Source organism: Triticum urartu, chromosome 5A, assembly GCF_056163025.1.
Source record: "Triticum urartu cultivar PI428250 chromosome 5A, HENAU_Tu73, whole genome shotgun sequence".
NCBI lineage: Eukaryota > Viridiplantae > Streptophyta > Magnoliopsida > Poales > Poaceae > Triticum > Triticum urartu.
This window is the reverse complement of record NC_141877.1, coordinates 131,346,237-131,359,927: the sequence shown is the minus strand read 5'-3', so window position 1 is coordinate 131,359,927 and position 13,691 is coordinate 131,346,237. Positions and strand designations below refer to the sequence as shown.

The 13,691-nt window shown below is 47.6% G+C and overlaps 1 protein-coding gene across 1 annotated transcript; it reads left to right on the top strand.

Moving 5' to 3' along the window:
* Positions 1 to 8,784: 8,784 nt before the first annotated feature.
* Positions 8,785 to 9,658, top strand: LOC125555758 (pathogenesis-related protein STH-21-like). Its single transcript, XM_048718612.2, has one exon. The coding sequence runs from the start codon at positions 8,886 to 8,888 to the stop codon at positions 9,384 to 9,386; it is 501 nt and encodes a 166-aa protein (XP_048574569.1). The 5' UTR covers positions 8,785 to 8,885; the 3' UTR covers positions 9,387 to 9,658.
* The last annotated feature ends 4,033 nt before the right edge of the window (positions 9,659 to 13,691 follow it).

Below are 13,691 nucleotides of genomic sequence, written 5' to 3'. Positions count from 1 at the left end.
GTCGGCGGGACTGCCTGCTCCCTCCTCCCCGCGGCCGGCTGTGCTACTGCGCAGGCCTCACTGCCCCACTGTACTCCCATCGCTGGCCTAGCCATCCCTCTACTCACCCACACATGTTGTTATTCTCCGGCGATGGCAGACGAACCAGTAAACCCTCGTACATCGTACTCCCCTCCGCGTGGGAAACAACTGCTGAGTCTTCCCTACCTCTGTGTCGTTCCCTTCCTAGGCCTCGCCGTCGTCCACCGCCTTGGTGCTCTCGGGCGGCCTGGTCAACGTGGTCAACAACCGACATGCATCTGAAGTGGACTATACGTGGAGAGGCTGACAGCTGGGTCCACGGCCGCATGCAAGGAAATACCTCCTTATTACGCGCAAAATAATGATTCCTCCACCTGACATCTGGGACCCACCGAAAGGGCCTCTGTATTTCGCGAAAAAAATGTTACCGCCGCTGACAGCTTGGACCCACCAGCTATATCTTCGCACGCAAGGAAGTGCCTCCTTATTACGCACAAAAAAATGAATACTCCCCCTGCTAGCTGGGACCCAGTATAGTGGCAGGCTGACTTGTGGGCCTACTAAGTTGACGGGGACGGAGGGCTTTGTCAACTTAGTCAATATGCACATTCTAGCTCCACTAACTGTACGATGTCCATCCAACGGCCGTAGTGCTTCTTCAACCTCTGGTCTTTTTGCTCCAGCCGCCCAAACCAGCGTCGGTCGTGCCTCGTGCTCCTGCCTCCCGTGGCCGGCTGCGATGCAGCAGAGGCCTCACCGCCCCCTACTACTCCCACCGCTGGCCAGGCCATCCCTCTACTCACCCACACCCCTTGTTATTCTGCGGCGACGGCAGCCTCACACCGCAGCGAACCAGTGAACCCTCATACTCCTCTACGCGTGGGCATCCACTGCCGCGTCTTTCCTGGCTCCGCGTCATCCCCTTCCTAGGCCTCACTGTCGTCCACCGCCCTGGTGCTCTCGGCGCGGCATGGTCAACGTGGTCAAGGAACGACTTCCATCGGACGTGGACTGTACGTGTAGAGGCTGACAGCTGGGTCCACGGCCGCAGCAAGGAAGTGCCTCCTTATTACGCGCAAAATAAATATTCCTCTACATGACAGCGGGGACCCACCGGACGAGCCACCGTATTTCGCGAAAAAAAACGTTTCCCCCTGACTGCTGGGAGCCACCAGCTACATCTTCGCACGCAAGGAAGTGCGTCCGAAAAAAAAATGATTCGCCCCCCTGACTGCTGGGACCCACCAGCTACATCTTTGCACGCAAGGAAGTGCATGACGGTCGGGACCCACCTGGTCGAAGTGTACGTAGCATTGTCATTCTGGTCGCAAACGTGTACGTACATACTGGTCGATGTAGAGGCATGCACGTGTCGTAGCAGAGGCGCGCATGTAGCATGTACACATACGTACAGCGGCCAGGGTGCAAGAAATTAAATACGTCCACATACGTACATACGGACGGGGTCTCGAACGCCTACTCGCGCGTACGTACGGCCAGGGCTCGTGTACATGGCTGGGTCGGAATGGAGAAACGGCGTCGTTGTCGTGTTCATGGGGAGCCAACCGGCTGGGTCGGAACGGCATGCGTCGTCGTGTTCATCGGGAGGGCTTGGACGGAACAGCCGATGGAAACAAGGCCTGGCGTACCGCAGAACGGAGGAAACGGCCTTGTGTTTGACCGGCCACGTTCGAAATGGGATCCTGTTCATCGAGAGGGGTCTGGCGTACCACAAAACGGAGGAAACGGACCTCCTATGGTCGAAACAGGGGTCATGTTGATCGGGAGGGGTGTGGCGTACCGCAAAACGGAGGAAACAGACTTGTGTTGGAGCGCTACGGTCGAAACGGGGGTCCTGTTCATCGGGAGGGGTGTGGCGTACCGCAAAATGGGACTCCACGGGATACTGTTCATCTCCACCATCGACCCCCTCCAGCCTCCACGGGCTACTGTTCATCCACCGTCGACCTCCTCCAGCCTCCACCTGCGACTATTCATCCACGGGCTCCAGTTCATCCAGCCTCCACCGCGCGCTACTCCACCGGCTACTGTTTAACCAGCCCTCTCCACGGGCTCCTGTTCAACCACCCCTCCACGGGCTACTGTTCATCCAGCCCTCCACCGTCTACTGTTCATCCTGCCCTCCATGGCGTGGTCCTATTCATCCTACCCTCCACGGGGTCCTATTCATCTAGCCCCAACTGGCTCGATCGATCGGGGTCCTGTTCATCCAGAGGCAACACCACGGGGTCCTGTTCATCCACCCCCATCGGGAACTGTTCATCCAACCCCCCCCCCCCCATCACGCTCACTGTTCATCCAGAGGTAGCATCGATCGGCTTCGGTTGGCAGCAGTACCGAAGGAATCGCTCGACCGGGTTCAGTTAACAGCCATCGATCAATCGCTCGGGTTCAGTAATGCGTAGCCTGCAGTGCAATCGCTCGGGTTCAGTTAGAGCCCAACGCCTCACTCGGGTTCAGTTAGAGCCCAACGCCTCGCACCCACGCGCATGCGTGTATGAGAGAAACGCGCATCGCTCGGCCTCAACCACCCACCGTAACCGGGAACACCCCGATATTTTCCTCGCCCTCGCTTCTACCACGGTTTTTTCCGTCATGGACGGCCCAAAGAATGTCATGCAGCTGCGTCTCCGGCCGTCCCAGGACGAAAAGCCCATTTTCTGTCATGATTTTTTGTCATAGAATTAGTACCCCACCACATCTATGATGATACCGGGTTTTGTCACAATTATCGTCATAGAAGTGTCATAAGTATGACAGAAAAAAATCGTTCGGCCCAAAATGTCATGGATGTGTCTTTTTTTTTGTAGTGTCAACAAACATCATCAGAGACACCTGTAGAGCATCTTTATAATCACCCAATTATGTTGTGACGTTTGATAGCACACAAGGTGTTCCTCCCGTATTAGGGAGTTGCATAATCTCATAGTCAGAGGAACATGTATAAGTCATGAAGAAAGCAATAGAAATAAAACTAAATGATCATTATGCTAAGCTAACGAATGGGTCTTGTCCATCATATCATTCTCTAATGATGTGATCCCATTTATCAAATGACAACACATGTCTATGGTCTGGAAACTTTAACCATCTTTGATTAACGAGCTAGTCTTAGTAGAGGCATACTAGGGACAATCTGTTTGTCTATGTATTCACACATGTACTAAGTTTCCGGTTAATACAATTCTAGCATGAATAATAAACATTTATCATGATATAAGGAAATATAAATAACAACTTTATTATTGCCTCTAGGGAATATTTCCTTCAATGCCCCCCTTGCCACGAATTTGTAGTCTCCCTCCGAGAAGAAAGTAATAGCATAGAAATTCTTCCTGATCGGCTGAAACTCTACCCCTGTCCTGAGTTGCCAAATTTTTTTTCAAAGTGTTTTGACAGGGTTTTCGCACTAGGTCGTCGCTGCGATCTGTACAAGCTCATCAGTTTCCAGGTCTCCCGCACGCTCTCTTCCTCATCTTCCTCCTCGAAATCTACGGAGACAAAGGCCACATCATCCATATCCACCTCGCCATCGATTTGGGTCTATGCGTCCTCCGGGAGCCCAGCCTCAGATGTCGGCCCATCCCAGTCACCATCCTCTGAGACTTCGTCGTGCGGCTCAACCTTCTCTGATAGCTGCCTGACCGCAATGAGCCTACCTTCACCAAAGGGCTTCGGGTGGGCAGGAGTCTCATCGACTCCCCCATGATCACCCCCACCCTCAATGGCAGGCGCAACTCGCTCCATCGGAGTTCGAGATCGAGGTCGTGGTAGGGTGGGATCGGGTCCTGCATCGATTGGGAGTGCTGGCGGCGGACTTGATGTAGATTGATCGGATCCCTTTATTTGAAGACAACCCCTTGGGGTTCAAGTTTCCTTGAGCCGCACATTGTACGTTCCCCGGATTGGGCAGAGACGCATAGACACATATGAAAATGGAGTCGTAGTCCGGGGGGAAACCTCCCGGCAGTCTGGATCGCTTCCGTCGTGGTAGAGTTCTGGCGGCGCCCTGCGGTCGCCCATCGCCATAGAAACCCTAACCCTAGACAGCTCGTGCTATATTGATGGCCATTGACTTTGAAGTTCACTGCCTCTCCAACAGAAACCTTGAAAACAAATGAGATCTTTGTAAAACATTCAGTCATTATGAGATCCTAGCAATCCAAAATATTAATGCCAACTCCAAAGATAATTGGTGCCACAAATTTTATAATTATCGTTGCATCTTTACCTTTTCCTTTGAATTGTCCATGCAATGTTGTAGGACAATTATTCTAGTTCCAATGCATGCAATTGATGCTTCCAAGCATACCGGGAAAGCCCTTTCATGCACCCATATCAAGAAGTCTTGAAGTGTTCTCTTCATTTGGAGCTTTGAGATATTCTTCTCCAAATATCTGAATGATAGACTTCACAAATTTCTTCAAACTCTGTATGCAAGTGCTCTCGGCCATTCCAATGCAATCATCAATAGAATCAGCTGGCTAACCATATGCAAACATGCATACTGCCGCCACAACCTTCTTCAAAGCACAATGACCTTGTTAGCCAGCTATATTTCTTCTTTGCACAAAGTACGACAATGATCTTCCATGGTACACGTAATATGCAAGAACAAATCCCTCAACATTCGGAATGTTCCTCTAAGGTTCACATGACCGACTTGCTTGTTCCAAGGGACTAAAATGTGCCGAGGGGCTAAACTGACCGCCTCGGCTTCTTTTTTCCATCGTATCCACATATAAAGCAACCATAATTTCAGGTTTATCATCCTCATCCAACGTTGAGTCGTTGAAAAACAAATCAACGAGAGAGTTCATCTATAATGCAAGCACACACAATCTCAATGGGGATTATTTGAAACATTTAAAAGAATGGATGAGCAAATTCCTCCAATACCTTGGGGACGAAAGACGTGATGGTTGGTCTAGGAAGGTCCGGCGAGGCAGCACAGAGAAGGTTCGGCAACGAAGGTGTGCCAGTGTGAAGATGCAGGGGGGAACAAAGAGGGGGGAGTGTGGCGGTCGACGGTGCGAGGCGGAAAGCGAAAATGCATACGCCTTGGAATTTCAGTGGTTGCCACCCGCCATGTTTAGGGGAAGGGTTACAGGAAGGGCCATCATCCCTTGGATGGACGGGAAGTTGGGATGATCATACGGGATCCCCTATAAAAATTGGCGTTTACAGTACCTGTTGGAGCTTTTTTTCCCTCACCCTCAACCAGTTTTTTTACGGGAATGTGGATTTACTGGAGATGATCTTAGTAATAGTTAAAAAAGTGAGAAGATGGCTCCTCAACGATCCTCCCTCTACGCCCCCTCCAGATCCCATTCATGGGCTGCTCACCCAGAAGGCCTGCTACCACCAACCAGCCAGCCCCACCCATTGGATGCCCATTTCGGAACTGGACATCTAGATTGTTGGGAAATGTAGTAGAAAACAAAAAAATCACCCTACGATCAACCAGGAACACTATGAAGATGCAATAACAATTCTGATTAGATCGTTACCAACTTTGATTTGCAGCGGAAGAACACGAGTTTTGTAGATCGTACCTCGAGTCCCTCGAACCTTCGATGAATGATCCCTCAAACGAAAGACCGAAAGCACGACCTCTCTACAAATTGCAAGCGTACAATCTTCACGATCCGGTAGCGCTTCTCCGTCTAGAGCTAATTATCGCCGGAGAATTAGAGGGAGGAGATTAGAACCACACTGGGCTTCTAATTATGAGGATAAGAGGATCTAAGTCTAGCTCTAATTAGATCAACTAGGATCGACTAGAACTAAAACTAGAACTAGAGAACTAGATGACGCTCCAAAACTTGTGTGTTCAAAAGGTGCCAATACCTCTAGTATATATAGGTTGGAAGGGGGAAGGGGCTCCACACAAGGGGAGGACTCCTCCCTCCTTGTGCCGGCCCTAGGGGAACAAGGAGTCCTCCCCTTTGTCTAATTCGGCCTCCAAGAAGGCAAAAGGGGGCGCCTCCCCTATTAGGCCCTTGTGGCCCAATTCCCCTTCCACCACTTGACCTTTTAAGGACCGTTGGTATTTAATTAAATATAAAATCCTCCTAATTATTACTAAAGACTTTTATTATTAATTTAACATCTCTGGAAATATTTCTCACCTATATATTATTTATCGGTAATACCTGGTATTGCCCGATAAACTCTGAAACCCTTCCGGTGACCCCGAAACGCTTTCGGTTCCTCTCGAAACTATTTCAAATATTAGCGAAGCTATTTCACAAATATTTTCTCATTACTTCCATCCTAATAACACAGCAGATCATGATTACCTTAAGCTTGTGACCCTGTAGGTTCGGTAAAAGATAGACATGAACAAAACCCTTTCGTTCAATGACCGATAGCGGAACCGTGGACATCCATATCGATCCCAATGGGTACACAAATATCATTCGAGTGAACCTGTGATTATCATGTGCTATTCCCTTTGCTTCACGATACTTTACAAAACCCAAGATGAGATATATTGGTATCCTCTTGAGTCAAACACATGCTCACTATACCAGTCTCCTTGTTACCGGTTTTGTTCTTCTTTCTCATTGACATGTTCTGGCATCCCCGTGACATACTCACATGTATCTGGCTAGACGATGACGGATGTCGTCACACCTAGAGGGCCCTAATAATATCTCTCCATTGTCGGAGGAGCAAATTCCACTCTTGAGCTATCTAGTCCCTTGTCAAACTTTTCGATGAACCTGTAAGTTTTCCTTATGATGAATGTGTTACAGATGACGTTTGAGCAACCCCAATGTTCATCGTACGGTAAGAAGTCATTATGATACTCTCATGGTCTAAGGAACTATATCACACGTTAACACTCTATGTTATAACAATTGACTTCAGACGTTATTGTCTCAAAGTATAACAAACAAGTTTGGGTCGATTCAGTATGATCATTCTTCTAACGTCATACTCTCAACAAGTTTGGTTATTCTATGCTATAATTGCTATGATCATAGAATACACTATTCAGCCGCGCCATGGGGACCTGCCGGCGAGCACACCGTGGAGTGGCCGAGGGAGGAAGAAACCACGATGCCCGACCATGCAGATGAGAGGAGGCCTCGCAACCCGACCCTCACGCCTGGAGAGGAGATCCCCGCCGCTGCCAGCACCATAAGGGCTTTGCCTAGGGGCTCTTGGCGGTGGCGACGAGGAAAGTGGCGGCGGGGGGAGGGGACCCTAACCGTCAGTAGCGGCGTGCTCCCGGGTCGCCCACAGGGAGGGCGACGTGGGAGGGGTTTTTTTCTATATATTAGAGGTATTGGCACCTTTTTGACACACAATTTTTGGAGCTTCCTCTAGTCCTCTCGTTCTAGTTCTAGCCGATCCTAGTTAATCTAATTAGAGTTAGACCTAGATCCTCTAATCCTTATAATTAGAAGCCCGGTGTGGTTCTCCTCCCTCTAATCTCTGGCGATGATTAGTTCTGGATGGCAAAGCGCTGCCGGATCGTGAAGACCGTACGCTTGCAATCCATAGAGAGGACGTGCTCTCGGTCTTCCGTTCGAGGGATCGTCCATCAACGGTTCGAGGGACTCCAAGTATGATCTACACCGATTCGTCTTCTTCCGCCACAACCCGGAGTTGGTAACGATCCGATCCAAACCATTATTGCATCTTTATAGTGTTCTTGGTTGATGTAGAGCGGATTTTTTTGTTTTCTACTACGTTTCCCAACATATAGCACGCGCCGAACTCACCATCGGGATCCTGTACTGAGAGAGGCTTACAACCAGCCGGGGGTCTCAACTACCCATCGGAGAGGTAACGTCCGATGGCTCACAACCGGCTGGGGGAAACTATATACCTATCATGCACGACCGCGCCTACATACGCAACATTGGGCTCGTGTGTATTGGCAGGCTACAGGCGTGCAACCGGTGGAAGCATAACTGTGCCTTTTCATTTTTTGAGATGTGCTTCTGGTGAATGCACATGTTGTACTTATGACGAAAGCAATCTGTGCTTCTAGGAGAAGCAAATATGTGCTTGTGCTTTCCGTGGAAACACGGGTTGTGCATCTCATAAGAAACACATGATGTGCTTCTCACGGAACCAAATATGTGACTTAACGGGAAGCAATGTGCTTTTCCTGGAAGCACACACAATGATTTTCCTTTTTTCAGGAAGCACAACTTTGCTTCTCACAGAAGCATATGACGTGCCTCTTTGTGAAAAAACACTGTTTACCTTTAGATTTTAGATGGTTTTCTTTATTACTCCCCCTGTTAAAACCATCTAAAACCAAGCAGAAATTGGAAGTGAGAAAAAACCATCTAAAATCTAAAAACACATACAGAAAAAAAACTGAAATCCAGAAGAAGTTTCTAGCACACGACACGTGGCGACCATTTGAGGCGCTCCACACGAAGTGATCCTTACGGAAGACCCGCAAAAGGTAATCTTTTGTTAGTTGCTCCTAGCGTGCGCCGGTTGGTCTGGTAAGCTATGCAATGTTCGGCCTAATACTGGCCCAGCCCAGCCCCAGTTTACATCAACAACAAGAATAGTATGCTGGAGAATAGTCAGCAGCACAGGAACACATGGGAAGAAGATTGAACAGCTGTGGAAAGATAGCAGCCTGAGTGCTCCAAGAGTCCAACCATGTGATCTCCGGTCCAAGTTCATCAATTGCTATTTTATGAATCCCTTTGCTTGCTGTGAATTTTTCCTTTGCACCTACTCTATATAAATGAGCCCCTTGCTTGCTCTCACTCATCACCAGTCTTCACTCTTCAATAGTTTGAAACAACTTGCCAGCAGCGCCAGTGTGCAGCGATCCAGTGACCGACACGGACAAGAACAAGATGGTCGCCGGCTGTTTCATCACCGACGAGTGCGCCCTGGCGGTGTCGACGGAGCGGATGTGGAAGGCGGTCTTCTCCGGCGAGGACACGGCCGTCCTGCCCAAGGCCTGCGCGGGCTTCATCGACGCCGTGGACGTCGAGGGCGACGGCGGACCCGGCAGCGTCTCCACCATGACGCTCAGCCCGGCGGCAGCGGAGCTCGCCGGCTCGGGCGTGATGAGGAGCCGCCTGGTGGCGCGCGACAACGCGGCCCGGGTGATCAAGACGGAGCTGCTGGAGGGCAGCAAGGTGAGCGCCCAGCTCAAGTCGCAGGTGGCCGAGGTGAAGCTCGAGGCGGCCGGGGAGGGTGCTTGCGTGGCGAAGCTCAGGGTGGAGTACGAGAGGCTCGACGGCGGCGGCGCGCTGTCGGCGGAGGACCAGGCGACGCTCGCCGCGGGGTACCTCGACCTGCTCAAGATGGTCGAGGCTTACCTCGTCGCGCACCCCGCCGAGTACGCCTAATTAAACCAGCACGAGAAACATCAGAAATAAATCAATCTGCCTTTACAAGACAGAAAAATAAATCTACTATTGTGGCAAGTACATGCCTCTATTATGGTGAGTATATACCGGTGTTATTTGCTTCATGATCGACTTCGTGAGAATAATCGAGGGAGGATCTTTAGTACATACAAAAAATTGTTTGAGGTGTATATGAGTGTTTAATCCCTGTTTTAAGCTCGTATTTTGTGTGTAAGTTGCTTCAAGCATTAATAAAGATAAATATTTTAGCAGTTTGGTTTTATTTCTTGACAAAGGGTGTTCTTTATTACTCCCCTTGTTCATTTATATAAGACATTGGGACGGGTCTAGCTGGCGGCCGGGTACTACCTAGCGTTCACTAGCGGCCGGCCAAATAAATTAAGTGCCTGTCCCTTGGTCCTATGGACTAGACAATCGCGTATTAAAAAGGCAAAATTACTATAATCCAAAAGTGTTAAAAAGGACATTGTTAATTAATTATCCTGTGTGGTCTCTTCTCACGTGATGGATGCTTGCATGCCACTGCATTAATTTTTCTCATGTTCATTCCTTGTGCATCAATTTTTGGTTTTCAAAATTATAAAAGACATATCTTTTAAACCGCGCGTCGAAATTCAGATCCGTTTTCACTGTTGAAACCCTCGCGACGTGTTCTTCAAAAGTAGATCCCGCATGGGGATGTTTCAACGAAGTAGTCTTCCTGCCAACTAAACATCAATGTATGTGTAACTTGACTATATTGTCGCCCCAACTGAGCATATGTGTGTGCCAAATAGTCCTGCTAACTAAATATCAATGTGTGTGCAACTAGACTACATTACCGTGCCAACTGAGCATATGTGTGTGTCAATAGTCCTGCCAACTAAACACAATATGTGTGCAACTAAACTACATTGTCGCGCCAACTGAGCATGTGTGTGTGTAATTAGTCCTACCAACTAAATATCAATGTGTGTGCCACTAGACTACATTATCGCGCCAACTCTGAGCATATGTGTGTGCCAATAGTCCTGCCAACTAAATATCAAAGTTGTCATGATTGCTAGACTGCAATCTCATAGGAAGTTGAATCATGCAGGTCCGAAAATTCGTTTTGCAAAAACTTGCACGAAGTACTACTAAAGTTGCACACTACAGTATTAAAGTTGCACCATATAGCACCAAAGTTGGCATCAAAAAAATTTCATCGAAACATACTCATGTGGGATTTAGTTTCAAAGATCTCGTCGCAAGAGTTCGAGCAGTGAAAACGGATTTGAATTCCGACGCGCGGTTTGAAAGATATGACTTTTTAAAATTTAAAACTCTGAAATGAATATGCATGGATCTGTTCTGTTCGGAATGGAGTAATCAGTGTGAACGCATTTAATGCTAACAGCCACATGCACTAGAAGACAAAAAAATTAACAGCCACATGCATGCGAGACGCGGCCGCTCCATTCAACCAAATAGTGCGTATGCACTTTTTATATTTAGGAAAACATTGAAGACATTTTAGACAATATGCAAAGCAGTCCATTTTCAGTTAACTGAAACAACTTATAAAAGTGAACGGAGGGAGTAACTCTTTTTTTTTGAAAGATCTGGGGTGCACCGGCTTCATTGATTTAGAAGAGAGCAGGCGGAAAACATTGTGATCAAGTAATCGGTGTAGCGAGTTAGAGAAAAACATAAAGAGAAAGTGGAAAAACCCTCTCCTAGGCAGCTATCTCATGATTGAATCCCCGAACAGGGCCTCTAGACAAACGGCTCCTGCCAGCCTCCATTATTCTCGGCCGCTATGAATGGTGTGAATAACATCATTGCTTGATGGCAACTTGGCACGGAAGAAAGACGGTGCGAGTGAGCCGGGTAATTACAAACCGATCAGCCTAATTCACTCTGTGGCAAAATCATCTCCAAGGTCCACACAGAACAAACTTTGGGCGATCTATCACGACTAGATGTTGAAAAGATTCCTTCGTTGGATTTAATCCTTGTCCCCAAATAGTGCAAATATTATTGTCTGCGTAGCACTGCTAATTGTTGTGTGTGCAGTTCTACGCATGAGTTACACCTGGAGCAACGAGAGAGAGGACCCAACTCTTTGTAACATCGACAAATTCTTCTGCAATGCTCAGTGAGAGGATAGCCACCCAGATTTCATTCTTGCAGCCGCCTCCACCTCCTTCTCTGATCACTGTCCTCTGCTACTTACCAAGGCAATAGTTCCTTTCAGACCGACTCTTTTCAGATTCGAAAACTCCTAGCCTAAATTTCCTCACTTCTTTGAAACTATTCAGCACGTGTGGCAATGGCCAGTGAATCATGATTGCCCGTTCGTCAGAATCAAGAGGAGATTGGCTCGGGTGGCGGATGATCTAAAGATATGGAGCAGATCCACATTTGGCAAGATAAAGCTTCAGTTCCACGTCGCCAACGAAGTGATCCTCAAGCTCGACTCAGCGCAAGAATTCAGGCAAATCTCCGCCGCTGAATTTCACCTCAGAAAATAGCTCAAGCTCAAGGTGCTGGTTGTCTCTGCAATTGAAAGAACCAAGAAGAAACAGGATTCATGGATTGGCTGGTTGTGTGCTGGTGACGCCAACACAAAATTGTTTCATGCAAAGGTGAGAGCTGATACGTCCATTTTGCATCATGCTTTTATATCGATATTTATTGCATTATGGGCTGTTATTACACATTATGTCACAATACTTATGCCTATTCTCTCTTATTTTACAAGGTTTACATGAAGAGGAAGAATGCCGGCAGCTGGGATTCTGGGCTAGAAAAGAAGCAAATATTAGAGACCTATTCTGCACAGCTCCAAAAGTCCTAAAACTTCACGGAAGACGTTTTCAGAATATATAAAAAATACTCAACGGAAGAGATTCACCAAGGGGGCCACACCCTGCCCACGAGGGTGGGGGGCGCGCCCTACCCCCCTGGGCGCGCCCCCCTACCTCGTGGGCCCCCTGGAGGCCCTCCGGTGGCCATCTTATGCTATATGAAGTCTTTCGATGGGAAAAAAATCATAAGCCATCTTCTTGGATGAAACTCCGCCGCCACGAGGCGGAACCTTGGCGGAACCAATCTAGGGCTCTGACGGAGCTGTTCTGCCGGGGAAACTTCCCTCCCGGAGGGGGAAATCATCGCCATTGTCATCACCAATGCTCCTCTCATCGGGAGAGGGCAATCTCCATCAACATCTTCATCAGCACCATCTCCTCTCAAAACCTAGTTCATCTCTTGTATCCAATTCTTGTCTCCAAGTCCGGGATTGGTGCTAGTAGGTTGCTAGTAGTGTTAATTACTCCTTGTAGTTGATGCTAGTTGGTTTAATTGGTGGAAGATCATATGTTCAGATCCTATATGTATATTAATACCCCTTTGGTTATGAACATGTTTATGCTTTGTGAGTAGTTACTTTTGTTCCTGAGGACATGGGAGAAGTCTTGCTATTAGTAGTCATGTGAATTTGGTATTCGTTCGATATTTTGATGAGATGTATGTTGTCTCATATATTTTAAAGTGTTACCAACCGGTACTAAAGGTCCCCCATACCAGGGCGCGAGCTCACGCCACGTGGTGGCACTTTAGCGCCGGTTCGTGCCGAACCGGTACTAAAGGGGGGGCCTTTAGTGCCCACCAATTAGTGCCGGTTATGGAACCGGCACTAAAGGCCCTTACGAACCGGTTTTAAAGCTCCGTTTTCTACTAGTGAGAACTGCACATAAGGTATTGCAATCTGGTTTTTATTGGCCTACTCTCTTCAAGGATGCCCGTAAGTTTGTCTTATCTTGTGATGAATGTCAAATAATTGGTAATATTAGTAGACGTCAAGAAATGCCTATGAACTATTCACTCGTTATTGAACCATTTGATGTTTGGGGCTTTGACTATATGGGACCCTTTCCTTCCTCTAATGGATATACACATATTTTAGTTGATGTTGATTACGTTACTAAGTGGGTAGAAGTTATTCCAACTAGTAGTGCTGATCATAACACTTCTATTAAAATGCTTAAAGAAGTTATTTTTCCAAGATTTGGAGTCCCTAGATATTTAATGACTGATGGTGGTTCACATTTTATTCATGGTGCTTTCTGTAAAATGCTTGCTAAATATGATGTTAATCATAGAATTGCATCTCCTTATCATCCTCAGTCTAGTGGTCAAGTAGAATTGAGTAATAGAGAGCTCAAATTAATTTTGCAAAAGACTGTTAATAGATCTAGAAAAAATTAGTCCAAGAAACTTGATGATGCATTATGGGCCTATAGAACTGCATATAAAAATCCT

What these genes read in the sequence shown, in the direction of transcription:
- LOC125555758 (XM_048718612.2), top strand. Translation starts at nt 8,886, where the DNA reads ATGGTCGCCGGCTGTTTCATCACCGACGAGTGCGCCCTGGCGGTGTCG.